Source organism: Lepisosteus platostomus, chromosome 7 (genome assembly GCF_059453375.1).
Source record: "Lepisosteus platostomus isolate fLepPlt1 chromosome 7, fLepPlt1.hap1, whole genome shotgun sequence".
NCBI lineage: Eukaryota > Metazoa > Chordata > Actinopteri > Semionotiformes > Lepisosteidae > Lepisosteus > Lepisosteus platostomus.
In genome coordinates this window covers 8778299-8803650 of record NC_142617.1, presented here as the reverse complement: position 1 = coordinate 8803650, position 25352 = coordinate 8778299, and the positions used below count along the sequence as shown (strand labels likewise).

Below are 25352 nucleotides of genomic sequence, written 5' to 3'. Positions count from 1 at the left end.
CAAGCCCATTGCAGTCTTACCTTAATCAGGTACCTGTAGGAAGAGTTGCTTTGTCACATGCATCATTGTCAACATCAAAATTGCATTGCTGATCTGGCAGTTCCTTCACCGATGGAATGGAGGAATAACCCTGTGGTCTGTATACAGTTTTATCTATTTGTGTACTGTGCTTTTTTATTTTTGAGCTGACAAAAAATACCCAATAATGATCTCTTATGTTGAGGTAACTGATTTGAATGAACCCTGCATTAAGAGTTGGAAATCTAGTTCATTCTGGTCTTAACATTTATAATGTCTATGGGACATTGCGCAGAAGTCTGCATTATGAATTTAATTTGTGTTCTGTATGGCCTGTTGCTTACCCATTGAGTTAATTGAGCAATTAGTTAGAAATTGTTCAGTATCTTGAACCCGTTGACCACAGGGTGGCACTGTGTACCTTGAAGGTTAAGACACTGAACCTATTAAATTTAAGTATTGGAAATAAACTGTGGCAAAAATAAACACAATAACACATTATTAAGCAGGTTTCTCTCCTTGACCTGTGTGTTAAGATGATATAGAGTATTTGTCTTGACTTGTTATCTAGATTCAACTTCAAGAGAAGGTTGAATGATGAGAGCTGACAGCCTCAATACAGTAAACAATGACAAAGAAACTGTCACATGTATTTCTTGCTGAATGAAACATCATTAAAAATGGAAAGGAGAATTAATATTTGATTTCAGAGCTGAAACTGAATATTAACTGAATAGAGTTAGGTAAGTATCAAAGAGGGAAAGTACTTCACATTTTATTTTACATTCCTGTATATGGTTGGAAATTGCTTTCAGATTTAACTGCAGTATGCAGTCACAATATATGTTTTTACATTTGCTTTATTTGATAAAATAACGTTTAAAAAGTACAGGTGTATGGTCAGTTAGCAGTGGTTTGCCGTATTTTGAAGTTGTAGTTTTCCTTCATAACATCCATTCCAAACGTTATCAATAATACAGTTACTTTTTAAGGTGGTCTAATTCCCCCACCTCCACTACCACCATTTCAGGTCAACAAAATTTAATAATTTGCTGCATGCATTATCTGTATTTTTAAATTAATGAACATTTTACCAAATTCTGTGCTCTTGTCTAATAGTTTTAAAAGAGGCTTTCGTAACCGCGGCACAATCGCATAAAATACCACACACAAAAGCAAATGGATCCTAATGACATAATTTACTGAGTCCCTTAAAAAGCTTCAGAATGCTGGGGCTGTGCATTACTAGTTGAAAGCTTTATTGATGCAGACATTGTTTATTATATTAAGAGCCGATGCTTATTGAATTAGTGGTCGCAATGCCTGTTGTTCAGAAAAGAAGTGAAATGGTCTCAAAATATAAGTGGTCTCAAAATGTTATTATGAAGTCCTTACTTATTAACTCATTTTAATACAGGTGAAATTTATTTGAAAAAACCTTCCAGTTAGACATGAAACCCAAGCCATGGAAGATTTGGTGCTGTGATTTTTAGCATTTGTCCTGTGCTACATATTTGGTTAACTCTCCCAGGAGGCGGTTGAAAGCAGTGAGTAACCATGGATACCGCAGTTCTCCCTACCTGGTAATCACCCTGCCTCTGCCCGTTTGTTCAGTGAGTCAATTAATTAGGTTGGTTATAAGCAGATAAAGCATTTCGCTTGGGGTGTTGGGTTGAATTGGGCCTTCAATCTCAAGCAGTCATCACCGAGGCCAGTATGTTGGGCCTCCAGGGACTAGCTGTCTAAAACTTAAACTAGAGAACACAGTCAGTAGACCTTTAACTAAAGCTCCTTTGCTGTTTTAATATGGTGACTGAAAGTAAAAACAATTACACCTGGCAGTTGACAAAGCTGTTCTGTTCCTCCTAACCAGCTGTTTTGTGAGAGCGTTTAATACAACATGGAAATATATGAAGCATAAGATAACAGGGATTAATTAAAGGCACTCCAATACACAACAAAACTTTTACCTACAAAACCACCTGCTGTGGCAGATCCCTGAAGCATTCAGATTTAGATGTTTTGAGTTAACAAAAATTCTTCTGGATGTAAGATACACAGTCAGCAATTAAAGTCAGCATTTAAAGTAAGTGATATTTTTGGTGATATTTGTTGTTTTTTTAGGTATTAGTCTTATACAAAGTGCAATGCACATGATATAGTCTTTTAAGAAGCACGCAGATTGTGTGGCTCAAGAGCTCATCCATCTATCCATTTTGTAATGGCTTTATCCAGTTCAGGGTCACGGGGAAGCCGGCCTATCCCAGAAAGCAATGGGCACAAGGTGTGATACACCCTGGATGGGAATCCAGTCCATAACTGGGCACACACAGACAAGCACACACTTACACCAGGGCCTGTTTTTCCAGAAGCCAGTGCAGTACGGCTTTGAACCATTTCAAGGAAACCAGAGCACCCAGAGGAAACAGGGAGCACATACAAACTCAGTATTTAATCTTTTCATGGATTTGATTTTTCCTTTGTGCTGCCCAAGTTTCTAGTATTAAGATGATAAATGCCCAATTCTTTCTTACTTTACAGAAGACAAGGACTCTTTGACTAAGTTCTATCATGATATGATGTCTGAATGATGCCTTCCTGACTTTTACTGTCCCTTTCTGAAATTTGTAGATGCTACACAGTGGGGGAAAATGGGGTATAAATCCAAATGCCTTAAGACATTTTTCATTTTTAGAATGAGTATTGTAATCATTACAGGTTGAAGAAAATAATATTTTTCACAGATAAACTGTATAAGGCGCGACAAAAGCATTATTTTATTTTTTATGAAGTAAACAGGTATGCTTTAAAATATTATGAGGTGATGGGGAGAATTCCATGTGAGTTGCTTTCAATCTAAAATTCAATCTAATGACTAAGTGACAACAGCAAGTGTAATAAGTTTACAAACTCAATTTCATAATTGTTTCTGCTTCAGTGCACCGTGTAGTTAGAGAAATGTCAACAAGGTGGTGGAATAATTATTGCTGTTCAAGAATGTAAGAAAGCTTGCAAATTAGATGAAGCCATTTGGCACATCTAGTTTGTTTAGTTTTTAGTAACACAATGATTGTAGGATCTTATCCAGCCATCTCTTGAAAGAAGTGATGGTATCAGTTTCAACACCATGGTTGGGTAGCTTGTTCCAAGCTCCCACAACTCTTTGTGTCTATTTTAAATGTACTTTCACTTCATTTCCACTTAGTCCAGTTAGCATTTCGTTGTTGATTAGGGAGTCTATGAGTTAAGTTTTTAGAGTCTCTGAGACTAACGCGATTTAGTTATTTAAGCCTGTCAGAATGGCACATTCCTTTCAAGTCTGGGGAATGTACTTTATCTGGTCTCTCTTCTCAGAACTGACTCCAGAGCAACACTATCTCTTTCTTTCATTGTGCTGCTTATTTTAGCAGCTCAAACGTGGGGCTTCCCTCATCCTTTTGCAGTGGTGGGGCACAGTATCCAAATGTTAATTACAAATTGTGGAATTATGGAGTGCAGTGATGTAAAATGAGAGATAATAAGTTCTACTGGAGGATGATAGCATGGAATAAAATACTGCAGACCTCACCAACAAAAAAAAAGAAGCTGAGTGATGGATGCATGAAAGAAAATGGAGATTATTTTCTGTTTTGCAGTGAAACTCACAAAAAGTATGATTTAGTTTTTTTTTGTTTTGACAGCATAATGATTTTGTAAATATTGTAATTAGTTCATGTACAAGAGGTAACACTTGATTTTTCAATTATATTGTTTGTGCAGTTTCCTATGTTTCCTTATTTAAAGAATGTAATGTACTGGTACTGTATGACCTTCAGATGAACAAATCTAGCGACATGATTATTTATGTAAATAAGCTTTGTATACTGCTCCAAGTGCTGACTTTGTCACTTTTATAAATGGTAAATGATGGTGCTCAAAAAGAATTTTAATTAACATAAACGGAGACCTAGACTCAATTTGACTGTTGTTTTACTTCTTTGAAAATGCAGACCCAGGGGCACAGCAATTGCAGGAATTTTCTCCATGGTTACATTGGTTCTGCTGGTTCTTTGTCATTTTTAATTTATATTTGTATTTCCCTATGATGAACTGTCTTCCATCTGGCAAGTCTGCCTAAATATTGGCTGTTGTTTTTTGTTGATCTGAATTTTAAAGGCCAGAATTTTAACAACATCTGAATGAAAGATATGTTAAAAGGTATGTTAACAAACATAGACTTAATTCTCTTCAGTAATTTTAAACACAAATTGAACTACAATAGATTTTGGTTAAAAAAAATATAATACATTTTTATTTGATTCCCATTCATTCACAATGCAGTAGGAGTCCTTGTTTCCAGTGGATGTACAATTATCTCCATTGTGGCATTTACATCTGCAATACCTAAGCAGTGAATAGTGCTATTTAAAAAAAATTATTGATACAGAAATATGGTAAGGTGTGATAAATACAATACCCAAGGAAGCTAAGAGCCAGATTACTAAGGAACAGAGTCAGAATCATGTCACACATCAATTGGAAGTGTCGAGTGCCGTGATACACAAATACAATGAAACTTGTTTTAAGAATCATTTTCCAGAGGTAGTTCATCTTTGCAGTTAAGCACTTGATTAAGGGTGGAGTTGCTGCATATTTGTAAGTTTCTCAATGTTAAAATGAAACTAAAGGCGACTGCAGTCGTGACACTTGAATTGCACTCATTTTGCTAAGAGCTGTGGAAACCTGCAGCCACCCCACTCTACACACCTTTAAAGGGCGGTGTGGGAATAGACTGTCTTCTGAGCAGCACGGAGGAGATATGGGCCACGGCCAGAATGAAGGATCCATAGGATGAAAAAAGAAAATATATTTCATATTTCACTACCGTTTTCCAGTAATGTGAACACCAAATTAAAATAATTAGGATCGGTACTGGGTGATGTAAAACATGCCCTGGAGCCTTTGACCGGAGAAGCCACGGTCTCCTGAGGGGGTGAAAGTATTATCTGCTCTGCATGTTCTTGCCTCTGGCACTTTTCTATTGACTGCGGCTGTAGTTGCTGACACCTCCCAGCAGGGGCACAACCATCATAGTGTGCCTGTATTATTGAGGTGTCCAGATTTCGGCAGACTTGTTTGGTGGTGGAATGCTGCATGCCTTCTCCTTTTGAGTTCTGAACCTCAGCCTTGAACCTCGTCTTGCATGTTTTGTGTTGTCTTCCTCTGTTGTGTTCCCTTGAAATGTGTGGTTTATTTTTCCCCTGTGTTGTTTCTGTTTGTGGTCCACAGGTCCTCCCCTGCATTGTTCATCTGCCTCATCTACCCCAGTTGAGCAGTCCCCTTCCCCTCCCCCTTCCCTTGAAGCAAATGAGAGCCAGAGAAGGTTGCTAGGTAACTCTGTGGTTCAGCCAACCCCGGATTCTGACTCCGAAGAGGAGTTTGCCCCTAATTCATTCTTAGTTAAAACGGGCTCTGGGAACCTGTGTGCTCCTACTACTGCTGCAGAAGGTGAGTTGGTCTTCAAACTTTTCTTGCTTGCTCAGTGGGGACACAGTTCTTTCTCATACAGTATTTGCTCATAAGATGTACTCCGCTGTGCCATGTGTTGTAGAAATCCAGGGGAGAAACAAATCGGAGACATCACAGTATCTGCAGTTTCTGCCCCCAGGTGTTTCAATGAGAGATACTCATTGGATTGAGGGGCTAAGTGAATGACACCTTAATTTGGCCAATGAAATATTTAGCTTTAGCCAAGGAAATGTTTGTCACCAAGTGATTGATTTTGCAGGAGCAGCATGCTGACAGGAGGCGAGTAGTCATTTATATCCTTTGTGGGTGTTGGCAGTAGCTTTTCATTTGAGCAGTGAAGATTCAGGTGTACTTGAGAGAAAATGTTTGCATTCAAGTGAATTAATTGAAAAGCCTGTTTTTCTTTTAAATAAACCTCAGAATTGAATGCTAGGTGTCTGCTTGCTTTTTGTATCTTCTATTTTGAGATTAGGAACTTTAGCAATGAAGTGAAAACAAATTCCTCAATAATGACCTATTAAAATCTATTAATCTTTTATATGAGGTGCTTCTGAAATATATAAGAGTCTAACATTGTGCTCATTTTTCATACTAATTACAGTCTCTTTATTTTTATGGGCAACCAAGGTTGATAACACTCTATAAAAATGCAGGTATTGTAAGTGATCCTAAAATTCTTATGAAATTCAAGAGGCAATAAAGTTTCCAGCTAGAACCAACAATTACATTTGAATGGTGCCAAACAAAGGAAAGAAAAAAATCCTGCTTTCCTTTGAAGAGATTAATTTAGTTGTTGATTTAACTAATAGAAATAGAAATGATCATAATAAACTAATATAAATTTTCCCCAATGTTACACAACCAATACGAGACTTTATAACTGCATCCAGGGACTCAAAAGAGTAATACAGTATAGCACTTTTATCACAGTTTTGCAGTGTGTTGTCTTACCAGCAAATTTGCACAAATCATTTTGAAACATTTCAAAACTTTAAACATTTAAACTGGTGTTAAAAAGACCAGTGAAGTGAAATAATTCAAAAGAATCATCCCTTTACCCCTCTACAAAAATGTAACTAGATACCACTCAAGATTGAGTCAGCTTTGTTCAGATTGTCATCCAAGAGTTACCGAGGATGAGAAATAAATGAACATTAATTTGGCAGTTGGGATCAAATTATTATATTTGATTTATTTCACTTGTATTAAACAATTTCTGGTTTAATTTCTATCTTTATATAGTATGTAGATGCAAAAAGCAGTACAATTAATATGTGCTGAACCTAAAGTCATAGAGGCTCTTTTTTAATTAACTGATTCACAGGAGGATAATTCTATGACCCCTGCAATGTTATTGATAGGGTGTCCAATGAACAAGGGATTGAAGGTCCCCTGTGCCTGTAGCCATTTGGCCAGAAACAAATAGACTTGTGATGACGACAGTGATTTTCAATCATTATGTACCTCATAATCATACTAACACACATAATCAATCATACCATGGAGGTCCTGACTCTCCATGGTCATTAAAAATCCCAAGGCATTTCTTACAAAGAGTAGGGGTGTTACCCTGGTGTCCCCCTGGCCTTTACCAGTCATGGCCTCCTAATAATTCCTATCTATAAAATTGGCTTCATCACTCAGCTCTCTTCCCCACTGATAGCGGATGTGTGGTGAGCATATTAGCACACTTTGACTACTGTCACATCATCCTGGCTGGTGCTACTCATTGGTGGTGGTGGATGGGTGTTCCCATTATAAGCATTTCATTGGATTTGTGCCAAACTGAACTGATTAATGGTATATAGTATAGCACTAATATAATGTATACAATAAGATGATGATGATTATTATTATTATTAACCTTTTTCCTGTGACGCCCAGTATCCGCTTACTTTCCATTATCTTACCCGATAAGACATAAGAAAGCTGACCTTAGGAGTATCATTCATAATTTGAAAGAAAGTAACCAGATTGTGTTTGAGATTTTCACAATATTTTTAAATCATTGAGTCGCTCGTCTGGCTTTCTTTTATTTGCAAAATAGTATGTATGGGATCTGGTGTCTGATTTTTTTATGAAAAAGATCCTAATATGGTTAACTCCAAACAGATTAAAGCTCAGAAATCTGCTGTAACTAGAAGATATAGCTATTAGGTGTTATCAGAATATGTTATATCAAAGACATGTAATGCATTAATTTAAAAAGATTTATTTATTTTTTTACTTGTGGTGTTTTTATGAGATTTGTTTTTCTTCTGTTATGTGTTTTGTTTGTACTGTTTATAATGGCTTGAAGCTTTTTGCAAGGCACTTAAAATAAATTGCATTATCATGATGATGAAGAGGTGGAATATGCCCTTTGTTAGCTAGGAATATTTTTTGTCCTAAAATCAGGAAGTTATTTTGCACTTCCATCCTTCTGCTTCTTAGCATAAAAGATTATTTCTTTTACAGGTTTACAAAGTAATTTAATCATATAAGGTAAATGTAACTCTGTAAATGAGTCCTAAATTTCAATTTGATGTACTGCTTTAAGTACATTTTCTTTGTACTCTGTTTACAAAGGTTGATTTCAATGCTGTTTATCAACTATACACATCTTTATTATGATTTAACCACAGAATATTGCTGTAAACATGTACACATCAGAGGTTCAGAAGCAGAAAGATATAAGCCAAGATGAACACATTATGTCTTTCAGACAAATGAACTGAATTATGGATCTGACCCCACCCCAAAAGAACCTTTGTTCCTATGTGATATTTTAATAAATCTATGATCAACCCATTTGGATTTAAGTGGAACTATATGTGCTCTTCAAAATCTAACATGCAGACTGTATACTCTAACTGTAACTAACAAAAAAATATTGTAGATGTGTAATTTTTAGACAAATGTGTTGTGCATTTTTAGTTGGGGAAAATCATCAAGCTTGTTATGTAATACAGCATGTTCCATATGGGTATGAAATGGATTAGCAGGTCAGTACAACACAAGCAGTGATTGTTGTGTTCATTTTTGATGTGATATACTGTATCTTATTTTCCTCAGTGAACATATTTTAACTTGTGGCTGTTACAGCTATCACTTTAAAGAGCCACACCCTTAAGCATCCCTTGCAGGCTTGCAATATGCACAAAATAGTGTAAATAATTGATTGGGCTTGACAATTAATTGAACCAAAGGCTGAATTTAAATCAAACATTAAAGTGTTGCAGCTCAGAGACTGTCAATAAAATAGTGATATTTATAGTATTATGATGCAGGCCAAAATCCCCTTAACATCTAGCCACACAGAGGCTCCAAGTGGATTTAAATGAAGAAGAAAGTAGAGGATGTTCGTTTCTAGGTGTTGCATCAAATGACAAAGGTTCTTATTTGCATCGAAATCTGGGCTGCCTCAAGGCTCTCAGTATGGGGTAGTGGGGGTGTGAGAGAGCTTTTCCTTTCATTTCAAGCGGTTTATGACATGTTTGGATTTTTGTGTGTACTGTACCTCAAAGCATTTTCCGAGACTGTCACGTCTGAGTACAAAAAAAGAAGGCTTCTGACTCGTGGTTCTGTTTCTGTATTCAGACCACCCGATTTTCCTGCTTTCCAGAGGCTGTGTTTCTGCTCGTTTTGCCGGACAGTTGACTGTGCTTCAGGGCAAAGAACGCTCGCTCAGTTTATAAGATAACCTCTGGTCCTGAAAGCAGAACTGGCAATGTCCATGATGAAATGTGCTCCAAAAGAACTTTCACCTTTTATTCGGCTCATATGTAAATAAGCAGGGAATTATGTAAATCGTGCTAGCATAAAGATCTTACACAGTCATTCCATATTGTTTACCAGTTTTACCAGCATAGGACTGACAGCACATAGCCCAATTTCCATAATAATTCTGTTTTTAGTTTTACTACTTTATAAAGGAATGCTTAGTAAGTCTGTGATATACCAATCCTTTAATTACTTCTGTAGTTTGAAAGCTGGTCTATTTATATTCAGTTTGTTCCCTGTTGTCTCCCTTTCTTTGTCCTCTTAAGTGGATCCATTAAATATGTACATTAAGGCATCATGACTTTGATGGTATGGAGACCCCCCCCCCCGGCTAGATGATCTTCAGCTAGATTCCAATTCATTGCCAGAAGAGAACCAGGGAATACACGAGCTGTTCTCAATACTTTGATTAGTCACTGTTACAAAACACTCTGAGCAGGGAGGTATGACACATCTCTTTGAAAACAATAGTGTTAGCTAAGCTTTTGAAGTTTTACTACGTTGCCTGCATGGTATTGTTCACAGCCAACGCTTTGCACTCAAACAAATACCTCTTTAAGGAATGTAGTTTATTTGTGCCAGACCTCTGTATTATGTGCTGTTTTATGATTTCTCCTTGGAATATGACTTTGTTTAATAAAATTGTACTATGGTATCTCTTAGCTTGTATTTTATATGAAAAAATTTCTTAAGGTGAAAATCAGAGAGTATACTGTATGTCTTTACAAACTGTTCCAGTGACTGTTCCGGTGTGTGTACATTGTACAGAAAAGTGAAGGAAGGTTCAGTCTAGTATGAGTGATATCTGCTCTTTAATGTCCCCAGAGTGAAAACATTCTGATCAAAGTTAATCCAAGGCCCTTTTAAAGGAAGGATAATGAATCGTTTAGTTTGCCTGACACCGTTTATAGTCATAACCTATTGAATTCTGACTTAGATGTTGTCAATAACAAGTGAGAATCTTAGTCACCAACTACAGTACAGTACAGTGTTAGCTGCAGATACAGACATACCTTTTCAAATTGAAACATGTAAAGCAATTGGTAAAAATTGTAATTAATTGTTCATCCCTGCAGAGTATAGAATATTTTAAGGATGCAAGTCATGCTCGCTGAAGATTGTTTGGAGGTACTTTAAAATGCATCATTTTTTTAAATTAAAATGCTCTGGCTGTACAATGCAACATTTATTTGCAAATATATTCAGAAGACGGTTGTCCTCGTCTGTGCAACAGCATATGTTTTATTTTTCAAGCCTGTAGTTTTCTCTCCAGAATGTCTCCCCCTATCAAGCTGACAATATTATCAGAATCTTAAAGGTCTGGTCCCCAAAGATTCTTGGACATTCTACAGGACATGCGCTTTCCTGCAGTCCCTGGCTGTCTCACAGGGGTTGGCAAGTAAATCCTTCTAGGGGAATTTAGCCATTGGGCTGTACTCCCCTGCTGTGCAAGAAATCTTTAACACAGCACTCCTCCCATTTTCTGCATCTTTCAAGGGGGTGCAGCATGAAATGAGGACATCGTCTTCCCATTATATGGTGTAGCTCCAAATTAAACTGCCAGGAGATCATATCCTTACTTTACCACATAGGAAAGCAGTCCTTAAAATAAGCTTGTAGACATCTCAGTTTTTCATCTGAAACCTAACAGTCTGGCAGGAAATTAATCATGGCTTTTTTTAATCATCTTGCTTGTTGAGTAAGAAAATAGCTAGTGCATTAAAAAGAGACTTTAGCTAGAGTTTGTTTTTACCTTTCGAATGCTCGGAAATGTGCAGTTCATTGGACAGTTAGCTTTTAATAGTTTTAGTGACTTAAATTTTGGAGCAAACTTTGTTTTTTCTGTAGATCTTTTACAGGACTGAGCGGACTGTGTCTCTGAGAGACGCTGCCAAGATGCTATTTACCACGAATAGTGAGGTGCATTTTGCAATAATTAATGGTGCAAATCAGGAAAACACTATCTCTAAAGCCTTGTCACTCACACATATTGAAAGAGACCAACTGATGCTGAAAATTACACCTAGTGCTTGCTGTTTGCTGTACCTATTACTTTACAATGAAGCCTGTTAAGAAAAGAGGTATTCCCAAATGCACCTTTGTTCAGAAGTACATAGTAGTAAAAAAACTAATCAAACATCTTAGTCCAAAAGAGGGAGACAGAGAGCAACAGAATTTGGCCTCAGCCCATTCTTATGTGCTCAAGGAAATGTACTTTTGATTAACTCTTTTACTTCACTCATTGGCTACATTTACTTGGTGTAGGAGTAAGCAATTCCTTTTAATCAGTTTTGCCTTTTGATTAATTTCCTATTGAATCACCTGCTTTTCTGCTTTGAACTTGTGTCCAGGGCTTTGGCAGATCACTGAATTTGATCAAATGGGTATCTTTTAAATGAGATGGACCAACATCTGTCATTTTGAATAACGTATTCAGAATCCTTCATTCTTCAGTAGACTAGGTTCTGAATGAGTCAGTAGTCGCCTGGCACCAGTTGGAGGACAAGCAGGAAATGGTTTCCCTAGGTCAATATTGTACCACTCCCAAAACAGGTTAATGAAATAGCAATTCGAGTTCTACATACTTCCTAAAAAGAAGCCCCTCAGTAAATTGACACATCCAGTGTCAACTTAACCGAACTCCTGGATCACAGAAAGTGAAAAATGAGTGAGAGGGACCCCAACAATACCAGGAGCAGTGCCGGATTTCCCACTACGGGGACTACGAAGTTTTTAGGGCCTACGAAGGAGAGAAACACTAGTGACTAAGGAAAAAATGAACTGAAACAACATGCTTGCGATCGACTCTAGGTGCTCCAAATCGATAATCACACGCTATCTAGCAGCTGTTCTAGAAATTAGAAGTATCGAAGTGATGGTCGCTCGACTCGCTCCATCAATCACGTAGGTTAGCATTAGAATAGTTTACGGTGCATCATGTCAATCAACGTAATTCAATTGGCATTTACTACTATTTTTGTACATTTTGGAGTGAACGTGCCTAGGGCCTACAAACACCAAAATCCGTCCCAGACCAGGGGAGGCCACTAAGAGTCCTTGGTCCCCAACCAGACATGTTCACCACCCTCAAACACTACAACACTGGCCTTGTGTACAAGACGTATATATAAGGGTAAACAAAGCATCTTCAGAAAATTGTATATATATATATTTACTATATGTGTTTAATAACAAGCTCTTTTGTTTTACTGGATCCCTCATTTTCTCGAAGGTTTGTTGAATCTTCACAGCAAGATCTGAGTTTTAAAGCTGCATAAATTTTCACTGAGTTCCCCCACTTTCCTGCTGGACCTGCTGTAAATGGGCTATATAATATCAAACGGGCTTTCAGTAAATTTATTTGTATTGCATTTCAGCTGCTCAAATGCTAAATGGTGTTTCGTCAGGGCTTGTTCTGCCACTTCTCTCTCTGCCTTTCATCCAAAATAATATTTTTAACCTTGGATTCTGCTAGAGCTTTGCTTTGTCAGAAATAGATGTTATAGGCCAAAACAATTTCACCAAGGGCAGTGGTCTTCCCACTGGAATCAAGCTGAGGCCCTGAAAGTTCGACTGCAAAAAAATGTTAGACCTCCCTAAGAGATAAGAATGACAGAATCTGTGCAATATGTTGTTTATTTAACATTTTCAAGTTTCCAACTAACAAATACACTGTTAGTTGGAACAGTGGTACTACATCTCATACATGGGACACTGAAATTACACTTGTTATAATACCTGTGTTAGATACTGTGTAGAAAATTGTGTTTTATGTGATATGTGATGTGTCTTTCAACTAATGCCTAGATTTATTAATATTAATTCCTCAGCAGAGGTTTTTGCAGTATGTAGCCTTGAAATTCATTTAGTATGTTAAGAGGACCTTTGGGTGTAAGCTTGTATGTAATGATACACTAACAAACATTTTTTACATCAAGACAAATTAGAGATGTACTGGAAGTTCCTGGGTTATTGTGTGTTGTCATGTGCCTTTGTTGCAGTTACAGAGCTTTAAATAATCTAAAGCCTGAAAACAAAGAAAACTACTCATTTATAATCACGCTGCCAAGTAGCTTGGATAATATAACATTTGATAGCGAAATGGAAGCTAGTAATTAAAGGCCAGGCTTGTTTTCAAAATATTGTAGAGGCTGTGTGTTTATTTCCTCAAGAATATGTTCAAGGTGATGTGTTTTTAACTACCTGTCCTGCAGATTCAAGCTGTGAATGCATTAGCTGTAGACGAAAAAATAACGTAACATTTCCTGAACAGGTTTTTCCCTTTTCACAATTGTATTCTCTTGAGAAACCATATTATGTTGATCGTAGCCATAGTCGCATCACACTTAAACAAATTGTCTTTCTTCCTAACCTTATACTTGATGCATAACAAAACATTTCCCTCGACTTGACCTGGAGATCATCACCACTATTGCAAAAAATGAAAGAGGTGTCTATAAACACTTTATATGCCTTTTTGTCCTATGGAGCCAGCTTACCACAAGAGACTCTTTCACTTTGACATATCAGCTTACCAGGCCAGAGCTCTTGAGAATCAATTTCAGAGCTGAACACACTTTGGAAACCTGTCTGTGAATAAACCAGTTAATAGGCAAGCCAATTAGATTTTGTTTGCTCTACTCAATTATTGGCAATCGGTGCTCTAGGTATTCTATGGAGTGGGGAAGGACACACAGGAAAAAAGCTGCATTAGCCCATACAGAGACAGTGTATCTAAATGATTGATGAATTGCTCAGTAGTTATGGAAACAGATTAATGCAATGTGATATTCCTTTCTCCTGGCATGGAACTACAGGGTCTAATGCATATTGCAACATTGCTGCAGTACTCTCTATAGAGGAGACTGTCAGACAAGTCTTTCAACCAACCTGACATTCCTATTGCTGGGTGTCCTTATCAGAACAAAGCAGAAAGTTTCTGTGCCTTACAGACATTTGCCGTTTTTAATGTGGAATCATGCTGTATTCAATCAAGCACACTGTGTTCAGAAAAATTTCTGTACTTTCTGCAGGCCAATATAATGATGCCTTTTAATTTGTCGGGCCGAAAGTGAAAACAGTTTATGCTTCTATTTGCTGTCAACTATAATGCAAATTGCTACATGTTGATACCTGTCTGTAGAAAAATTGCATGTCTTGTGCTAATCATTTTCACGGTCACTGTGTCTCAAGTGTTTGCCAAAAAGGCTGATGTAGCAAGAACCCATGTTAATTGGATTTTACTTTGACACCGGTGCATTCAAACATCAGATATTAAATCTTTTTGAACCTGTCAGAAATACTTGTAGAGTGCACTGTATGTTGCCTATATTGTATTTATTTTTCTTAAGGCAAGTGGAAGTATTTGGAATTTCCTGACTTAGTGTTAGAGGTGTTTCATGTTCAAGTAAGCTTAAAGCTTGTAGCCTGTCTCTGTGGGCAACAGAGTGGCAGTGATAGCTACCTTAGTCAAATGGTGCTGATGACTTTTTAATTTTTATAAATAAGGGGGAGTGGATTCCTTAAGATTTGCAATTAAATAGTATCATATTTTACTACTTCACACCCTGCAAGGTTTCTTCCTATACTGCTCCAAAAGAGAGCCTAGAGGACTATTTCTTTATCTTAACTGTAACCATCTTTTAATCTGATACTGTTCCACTTGTAGTAATCATTCCTAATTACAGTGAGGTCCTCAGGTAAGAGGTATTGTAAGAGCTGAGATGGGGGTGGCCAGGTGTAGGTCATGAACACCACTTGGGCTCCTCATCTATGTTCTTACCAAGCTCTCAGTAATCAAATTGGGCTGTTGAAGTCCTCAGACATAATTCTCAACCTGTCCTGGATTTGAATGGTTTTTTTTTTTATCTGACAATTCAATTATTTAATTGCCACACATGGTAGATTGGGGGTTAGTGGTGCTGCTTCACAGTTTTTGTGTCCCTGAGTTTGATTCTGAACTTCTTTGTAGATCATATTATCCCTGTGTTAATGTGGATTTTCGCTGGCTGCCCCAGTTTCCTCCACCTTTGAAAGATCTGCTGACTGTGTTAAAATGCAGATCTAAATTGTCCCTGTGTGCTTGTGTGCATTTGTGTGTGTGCCCTTCAATGGACTGGCATGCCACACACAGTATAGTTCTGCATTGTATCCTGTGCTTCTGGGATAGACTGGGGGTTGCTGTGACCCTCAACAGGAAATGCATTTTTTAATTGTTTTTGGAACATTAGGTGGGTGGTGTTAGTTAATATTGAGGTTCAGTTACCTGTAGGTTCTATCCTTGTTGGTAAGCATCAGTAGAACTAATAACAGTTTCTTGTTGCCCATATTAAAAGATGTTACTGTGTAGAACATGAATATTTATGGGGTCACAACGATCCTTTAGCAGATTTAGGCCATTGAATTAATGGTTGGTTCCAGCAGGTGATAAGTTGTGGTGATTTCACAGCTTCTGCATCCAGATACTGGGGAAGAGTCCCCACCTCCACTCCACTCCTCAGAAAAAAAAAAACACACAACAAAAAGTTATTTACATTGCTTTACATGGCTAGTTCTAAGGAAGGCACAGTGCACTGTAAAGACAGGTTTTGAATACTTGCTTTGGAAATTGAACTGAGACTGGCCTAGTGAAGTGTGAGAGACCTACGTGCGTAATTAAAATGTTTGGTTTTCCTTAGTGGGAAAAGTCCTTAAAATAAGTTTCTTAAAATATAAAATGCTGATAAAATCTAAAACATAACAATGGAATGTTAAAAAGTGAAACAGTTTGTAACCTAAATTTTTGTTTTGAGTTTTTCAGTAAGAATAATTTTTACATTGACATTTCATAAGTGTCTTACCTTCTGTTTTGTAAATGTGTTGTTCGCTCATCTTATTTCCAGTGACTTGTTTCAGTACAGCAATGATGTAATTTACCGTAGATCATATTGAAGCAAAGTATTTTTTACGTTTTTGGCTAAGATTGTTGGTACATTAACAATGAAAAATTAAAGTTTCAGAGGTCAAATGAGTAAACATTATATTTAATATTTTCTGTATCCATATCTGTAATGTGAATGCTAAATAGCATTTTTATTGACATGGTAAAAAGAAAGAAAGCTTCCCATGATTACTTTCATTTTTCATAATATTGTGTAAAGTCAACAGCCATGAAAGACAGGCTTTATTTTAATTTAAATCAATGTGTTTGAAAGGATTGCAATTCAGGCCCTCCCTTATATCCATTAGTGTAGTACTATGCCCCGTTGTTAATGAATATTTCTCAATAACTTAACTTACTGACAGAATAGTTCTCACTACTGACATTTCCCTTTAAAACGTTTGGACTGCTGTGGAACTACTTCATATAAGGAATGGCGGGCAATGGTTGGAAAAAAAGAAATGCTGTGAAGTTGCTTTTTAGAATAAAGCTCAATATTTTGGGGAAAAAAACACGTATTGAGTGATAAGAGCAGAACGCTGCTCTCCTTCAAAGTTTAATAATGATATTCATTTCCTCTGTTCTAGACCAATCATCATCCTTTCAGAACCATTCCAGGCTGCGGACACCCCCCCTTCCAGTCTCTCACTCACACACCCCGAACCAGCACCATGCGGCCTCAGCCAACTCTCTGAACAGGGGGAACTACACCCCACGCAGCAACCCCAGCCCTGCGCCCACAGACCACTCTTTGCCCCCAGAGGGCCCTACACAGGACTCAGGTAGCGCGCAGGACAACTGGCTACTCAACAGCAACATCCCACTGGAGACCAGGTACCATTACTATTGTCTGGATGAATCTTCGCAATATAGGTGGAGCTAAGTCGAGCCTTGGCTTAAGAGAACATATCAAGTCAATGAGTGTTTGCTTTGGTCCATATCGCTTGTTCTTTTGTCCAATAAAATACCCCATCTATTTCATTAAATATAGCACTCTTATTTACCCCCTTTTCACATACCTTTTCTGCTGATCAAGCTAGCACCCTAGTGCCAAACGCCCTGAATATCTCATTCAAAGAGACCCCAGAGAACTGTGAGGTCTCCTATTATACATGCACTGTGCAGTATGCATATTGAACATGGAATGCTGTGTACAAGGAGACAATAACTTTTTTTTTCTTTTATAGAGTATTCAATTCATAATAAATTCCAATAACACACTCCCTTTTTTGGAAAGTATATGTTCGGACTTTTGAATTGTCTGAGTCGTGCTTCTGCTTCACAGCCTTTTCTAATATTGGTTTTGTCTTTGTATACATTTCCGTGCAGATACGGACTTAAATATAATGTTATTTAAATAGGAAAAGGCTCTGATATGAATTAAATCAGTGAAGTACCCAATTGGGGAAGGATGTCGGTTTTTACTATGTTTCTTTTGCTGTTCAGGCACTGCACTGCCAAATCAATCAAGGCATTACTCTGTAAAGTGAACCAAAAGCACTGATGCTTAAATTAAGATCCAACTGAATCAGAAATGGGTGAGAGAGAGGCCCCAAACAAAGAGAAATGGATTGGTTTAGCCTAGATGTCAACATGCCAGTACAAGCCTTTTCAGGAGATCTGGGATATTGACTACAGGCAGCAAATGCTGTTGTTACTGATGTTGCATGTGACTGCATACTGACCGGATCCAGTCTGATCAAGAGAGAAATGAGCCAGTAAAGGGATCAGCAGTGTGGTTCCAGGATGAGTATGCTCAAAGGCCAGTGATAAAAAAGGTCCTGAACTCCTTTTTTTGAAAATGCTTGTGGATTGCATAACTATTTGACTCATACGTGATCCAAATTGACAAGCGCATTATGGAGTTAATTTAGTGGACAATTACACTATCTACTATATTCCCATCCATTCCACTGCATATGGGCAATGTTAAGAGAGATGGGCCAGTCAAGAAAATGAACATTAATGTTAGTTTGTAGAAGGGCTGTTAGCAGGGTAATGAATGATAAGGAGCTGTACTATGTAAGTAGAAATTATTAATCTCCTACAGGTATTTCCACTGGAGCCAACACCATGCCCTAAGAGGGTGGCTGGTGGCTAAGCATTTCCCCCAGAATATCATTAGTACCATCTTCTCTAAAGTTAAAAAAAGAACAGGTTGATTAGTATGTAAGGACATTTAAATAGCTTTTGTGTATTTGTATCTGACAAAGTTGACTAAATTAAATCTTTAAAAATGTAATTGTAAATGCCATTGCTGTATTTTTTCCCACCACGGTGATCTGGAATTTTGTCTTGCTTGTTTGTTGTCTTTGTCTCGGACATACCCGTCTGACTGAATAATTTCATTATTGAAACTAACGTTTCATTTTCCTCTGTAAATAAACAGACTGCTGCAGCCAGCCTGTCATTAACAGAAAAGAAAAGGTTTTTTCTCCTTTTACTTTCCATGTTCAACCTGTACAGTGTATGTTGCCATTTACCCATTACATTGACTCAGCTTTCTCTTATGGAACAGTGTTCTTACAAAGAATGTACACTGTAAGGTTATTAACAGCTTCACTAGAAAGTCGATAACCTGTTGTACATACTGTTTTGAGTTCAAACTTTTCAAGGGGTTTGTCAAAATGATTTTGTATGTTTTTATTTAAGAAAAAATTGCTGTACAGCTAATTTAACGATACCCGCAGTATCTTTTCTATGTTCTGTGATGGTGTGTATGATAATGAGAACTTGAAGTTCAGGTATGACTGTACGAGGGTGCGTTTTAGTCTCGTTTAATGGTTACATTATCATGCAATGTGAAATTACAAGGGTTGATTAAAGTGATGCATTGTTTTCTTTCAATTATGGTCAAAAAGGAGCCAGAATACTCTTTTGTATATCAGAGAAGAGCAAGACGCATACAGAGAAGGGCAGGGATCATTCAATACAAGGTATGGGGCATTCTGGGAAAGCCCAGTGTGCTCACTGTAGCTACAGATAAGGACAGGTAGCTGTTGATTGTCTCACTAATATGTCACTAATAGTCTAGTTCCATAAGGGTTTTATTTTTTGTATATGTTCTGGCCTTTTTTTTTTGGTGAGCACTTTTTGTGTGTTCCTTACATGCATGTTGCACTCTGGTGTCACTCATCACATCTTTCCATCTGTGTGTAGAAACATAGCAAAGCAGACATTCCTAGAGACTTTACAGGACAACCTCATTGAGATGGACATTCTAGCGTCAGCACATCGCGATGGTGCTTACAGTGAAGGGTATGTGACGCTCACGTTTAATGTCTTGCTACTATCAAATTATTTTATTCGAAAGTAATAATTTAAGAATTATTACAGTTGTTAAATAGGATAGATAAATCAGCATTTTAGTGCAATGTGGTAACATCAAATATCAACAATTTATTATTTTACCTTTATTTTTAATATTGCTTATATCTGTGTAAATATAACCCAACAAATTGTTTTTTTTTTTTAATTAAATAAGATCATCACATGTACGGATAGTATATATGCATTTTATTGATTTGTAGTCTCAAAAGTTAGAATTTTTTTAAGTTAAGTTTTAAGTTAAGAATTTTTTTTTATTTGTCTACATTATACATGGCCTGCCTCTGGTGCCAACGGATCATCAACACCATGCTGAAAAGTCACTACTTAAGACTGGATAAAATCTTTTTAACTGACAATAACAATACAGACCTTGACAAAAATATTCTTTGGCTAATTTATAATTTGGCTAATGTATTCTTTGGTATTATTTATAATTATTGTTGGTTAGAATGTTTTCTCTGAGTGGAATGTCTGGGATGTCAGCACCTTAATTTCATAAGTGGATACCACCATCACCCACGTTATTTTGCCCTTAACAGTCATCCATGATTCATGTTAAGCAGATCCTGATTCTGGTCAGTAAGTATGAAGCCCAGGCACTGATCTGTCTGCCTGACAGCTGAGCTGGTCATTCTGTAACGCGAGCCTTCCTCCTGGCAATCAATGCGCTAATTTTAAACAAACATAATTTAAGCAGTCTTCTGTTTCCCTTTCGTCTTATTGATATTTCAATTTGCATATTCCTTGAGATGTAAAATGATTGTCCTTAAAAGGATTGATGATATATATTTTAAACTGTAACATTATTTTGCATTTGAGGTTTTTCCAGAAGTAACCTCTAGAAAAAATACATTTAATAAAATTAAATACATTTAATTTTATTGATAAAATTAACACTACAAGCCCTTTCTAAGCAGTCCTCTAGTGCTTGTAAATGTCTAAGCATTACGTAATAAGAAATGGTGGTACTGAAAAAGAGTAGTCAAAGTATTATACCAATATTTGTGTAGTGGATTCTGATCTAAAATGGCTTATTGCAGTGTTAATTTGGTGATCCTATTCTGTGCTCCTGGCCTTATTAATGTTTGCATTTAGAAAAATGGAAAAGAGGATTCCTGACTTACTTATTGACAAGAAAAGCTTCTCTTTGAAGTGTAGGAACAGTTGGTTCACCCACATAATTTAACCACAAGGGACCACGTTACCAGTGACGCCACCAGCATCTGGTGTCATTACCAGATAAATTTGAGTATACTGCAAAAGGAGGGAAAAGGGGTGATCAGAAGACACAAAGGCAAAACACAGTAAAAGGATGTACAACACGGACACCTAGATTTTTTTTTGTCTCGCTGTCGGTGTGGCATTCTGAGATTCGAAGTAAAACCAAGTTCATAATAATACCCAGGCTCTGCAACTTCGGTTTTAAGAGATAATGTTCGTTATGACCACCTCAACATGGCACGGCACAGATCACAATTCTTGTAGCGCTGATGATGAACATGTTTAGCCATCCACAGGTGCAGGTTATTATTAGGAGCTGTACATTATTCCAGTTTTGTGATCCATGCTTCACTTAGTAGTTACTGTGCCTGAAGGACAGAATTACTGGCCAGTCAAAGGATACTGCACTAGGTGTTCTGTCCAGTCGTGGGGGATGAAAAGGAGCCGCTCTCAGGAGATGGTGAGGTGACCGTGTGTATTTTGCAGGCACTTCTTGTTCAAGCCTGGGGGTACGTCCCCCTTGTTTTGCACAACCTCCCCGGGATACCCCTTGACGTCCAGCACAGTGTACTCGCCTCCACCGCGCCCCCTCCCTCGCAGCACCTTCTCCCGACCTGCCTTTAACCTGAAGAAGCCCTACAAGTACTGCAACTGGAAATGTGCTGCCCTGAGTGCCATCCTCATCTCTGTCATGCTGGTCTTTCTGTTGGCCTACTTCATTGGTAAGTGTTTTGCGTGTTCTCTAATGAACCTTCGATGTGTTAAAAGTCTCACATTGGTCCAAGACCTCACAGGCAGGCAGATTATATCAATTATATTATTTTCTGTGGCTTGTAGAACCCTAAGTATTACTAAGCCTATATCCTAGAAGCTGTTTCACTTGATAATTTCTTGCTCCCAGTTTAGTCTGCAGACATAGTGTAGAGGCTGACAAAAAGACCACGGTGTAATTGTTGAAGCCAAAATGAAATTCTGATATATAGTTAGTTCTTGATTATCACAGGAGATGCGTTTCTGAAACATACCATGTAATACAAAAAAAGGTAAAACTAATTTACCTTTGATGCAAAGAGGGAGGTGGTCTGGGGTTAACTCCCAACTAGGTTTGTACTCCTAAATAAAAACAAGAGTATTTATTCCTATAAGATGCTTATGTAGTTGTAGTACTGTAAGTCATTTTTAAACTGTTTATGTTTGTTAGATTCATGAAAAACATGGAGGGAAGACTGTTTATTGTGTTGGGTGGTGAGCAGGGTGGAAATACATGTCACATGCCCATAGACACATCTGGACTACACAACTGTGTTCTTTCCATTAACTGTCAGTGAGCTAATGTCTTGGTAATGAAGGATTTGTTAACCATAGGAACACGCGAATGAAACCATGTTCCTTTGTGTGGTTGATTTTATTTAATCGTTTTCGATATCCAATGAAAACAGAATCCCTGTTAAAAGGGGAACCAAAAAGGATTTCGTTTTTTCCTTTCAGAATGTATTAAACACACATTTTGCAGTAACAAATTGGTCAGGATTTCTAAACCTTTCCACAGCGTGGTTGAAAACCCTCACGTGGCTGCTGGTTTAAAGATTTTTTGAAGATTCGTTTGAAGATCTTGACGTAGCTTACTTTGTGTTTAGTGATTTATTGATTTTATTTTAGATTTAGAAACATAATGGCATTTCCTAGATTTATTTATTAGGTGTGAGATGGCAGAAGGTGGTTGGAAGAACACTAAGACAAAGATGGTATTCATTGTGGTGCAAAGCTGGGTACACAAGTACAGTGTACATTGTCTTGAACTCTCTATAAAGCTGCCAGTTCCTGAGCACGGCTGAGTGTGTTACACTGAGAAATGACTTGTCCTACATTTGTGCACTAGAAGTAAAATTAAGAGTGTATAAATGGAGAATTCCCTTTACAACAAAACATGCTGTGAAAAACGGTTCTATTGAGTTTGGTGGAAAATGGTCAAAATAAAAGTTCTCATTTTAAAACGTTTTAAAACCTGTTTAAAATTAACAGAATGTTTTTTGAAGAAGTAAAAATCCATTTCCACACCTATCCTCTTGCACACTGCTGGCGGATGAGATGTTGTGAAATCCATTTGTCTTTCCTTCCTTCTTGAGCTGCAAGCCAGCCCTAAAGAGAGGGGTGTGACGCCTGAGGGCTGGACAAAACACACTGAAGTAGATTGGTTGGGAAAATGTATTTCATCACACCCCTTTGTTGCTTTGCAAAGTGGCAGAAACATCTCCACCTCATGTTAGTGATGTGCAAGGTGCTGTCAGATGAAAGGATTATGTAACTTGCTTTGCACTTTTTTCCTAAGCATCTGTGTCTGGAAGCGCCTGTAGAATAGACATCATTCTCCTTTGTCCTCCATGTGTGAATTTTAAGCAATTGCACTGAATAGATTATTTTATAATATTTAGGTTAGTGGAACAAGATGAAAAAAGGACACAGGTACATATTTCGCATGTGTTTTCTTGTTGAAATACATATATTTGAGCACGATTGTTATCCATTCCCCCAGAATTTTTTTTTTCTGGCAGTTACACGCTGCTGTGCTGGACTTATTTCATGACTCTGTTGTTTCAGTGCCATCAATTTGTGGAGTTTTTGCTTCAGTGTTGTGTTTATCTTACCTGCAAAAGAAATAACTGCAATGCCATCGCAGTGGCATTACAGTTATTATTTTTGCACCTTTCTAAATGTATCACTTGAAAAAATAGAGATACTGTGACTGTAAATAATACTCCGGTCTCAGATATCAATAAGTCTGCGCCAAAAATAATTCATATGATTTCTGCTTTACTTAAGACAGTTTATGCTGATGTTGGGTTTTCTCCAAATTATAATCTAATGATTGCACAGGTGGATATATTACAAATAAAGGGTCCTATTCCAGGATATTTTGATAATAAAGATTAGTAGTAGTGATGGTAGGGGAAGAACAGCAACAGCAGCCAGTAACCATGCATGATTTCAAACGACTTCTGTCTATTGTAGTGACTCGGGTACTGTGTAACTGGTAAGTGGTATCAGCTAGACTTTTCATTGAATTTAAAATCCAATAAGTGGGTTGAAATAGTAGACTGATTGTTGGGCACTGCAGCTTTAAATGGGTCTACTAAAGAGAGGTAATTTTCCCGATATGCTTGAGAAACCAAAGCCTTTCTTAGCTCTAACTATACCTTATACCAGTGTGCCCTGGCAAGATGCCAGAGTTGCCCACCAAGCTGAGACAGCTTAATTACAAAGAGTAATTACTTCTCAAAAATATTAATTATTAAAATTCAGATGATCTCCCCTTGCGCCTGAAGTAAACACATTCAAAACTGAACCTCACCACAAGAACTGGATTTCGAATCAGAAAGAAGGGCCATCTTTAATTAAACGGTGATGAAAAAATATATTTAATTTTGAGTTCAATTAATTATTGAGTAACATAATTGGAAGCTCTGGCTGGGCTGACTAATGAACTCATTTGATGCTCGTAAGTGTTTTGATTCGCCAAATCTGTTTCTGTTCTGAAGCTTTATAAAATAGGTTAATTTTTAGCCATATAAAATTTTAGACATGGTGGCTCTCTCCTTACAGAATTAAGCATCTGTTTTTCTTTATAAGATAAGTTTGAACCTGAAAACACTTTAACGGTCCTCAGCACAGGCTATGAACAAGATATTATTGCAGTTTAAAGTCAGCCTCTTAGAAATATAAAAGTAATAAAATTCTGAAGAGTAAAAATAATACTGTACTACTTACAGTAGTGAAGGGTTTGAATCTTTCCTCTTAAAACATCCATTGCACCTCTTTGCACAAGTTCACATTACAGTAATGTAATGTTACTTGATGTTGTAACAGTCAGATGAAATAGCGTCAGCATTCAGTGGGATTGTTCTGGCAAATTTCGGAAGTGCTGTACTTTAAAAAAAAAAAAATTCGCATTACTGTGTAGTCACTGCTGAAGAAGTGCTATGTCATTTTTTGACAAAAAATGTCAAGTTTGATGTCTCAAAAGACGTCACCACAGCTCCTCAGTGAACTAACAAGCATGAAAAATAAAGGATGTTTCATTAGACATGTCTTGTCACACTTCAGATGTAGAGGCATGAAAGGAAAGATTTACTGTATAACCCCTTAGAGTCCAGTAAAAGATGGACTAAATTTTTTGATATAACCTTACAAACTCATTATTTTCTTAAGAATGCAACCTTAGAAAAATTAGCTATAGCCAGTTTTGACACTTAGAATCATAAGAAAACATGCTGAAAGTTCTGAGAGATAAACATTACAAAGTAAAAAAAAATAGCTCTGGTCTTTGTGAGAAACCATTTTGTTAACCAATTATACTGGAATTTAGTTCTGCAATGTTTAACTAAATGAAAGACATTGAAAAAGTCTTGAATAGTCTTTACAGATTTTTCTTCTTTTGAAAAATATTCATAATCAACTGGCAGATGAGTGTGTTGTGCAGAGAGCCACTGATGAATTTGCCTGGATTACAGTATAGTTGCAATTAAAGCAGCTTGGTCTCATTTAGATTACAAAGCCCAGCTGATTTGGAAGCTGAAAACTGGAAGCTTATTGTGCT

General features: G+C 37.2%; 1 protein-coding gene across 10 annotated transcripts in view; it reads left to right on the top strand.

Annotated features, from left to right (window-relative positions):
• tenm4 (teneurin transmembrane protein 4) overlaps positions 1-25352 on the top strand; it is a 222951-nt gene that overhangs the window by 95699 nt on the left and 101900 nt on the right. For 4 of the 10 annotated variants that reach the window (XM_088639072.1, XM_088639071.1, XM_088639068.1 and 1 more), the window contains exons 4-7: positions 5287-5505; positions 16795-17041; positions 19367-19465; positions 21245-21480. In XM_088639072.1, coding sequence (XP_088495198.1) covers positions 5287-5505; positions 16795-17041; positions 19367-19465; positions 21245-21480 — 801 coding nt within the window. Of the gene's footprint in view, positions 1-5286; positions 5506-16794; positions 17042-19068; positions 19144-19366; positions 19466-21244; positions 21481-25352 lie in introns of all 10 variants that reach the window. The other 6 variants (XM_088639077.1, XM_088639074.1, XM_088639073.1 and 3 more) reach the window with 4 other exon arrangements.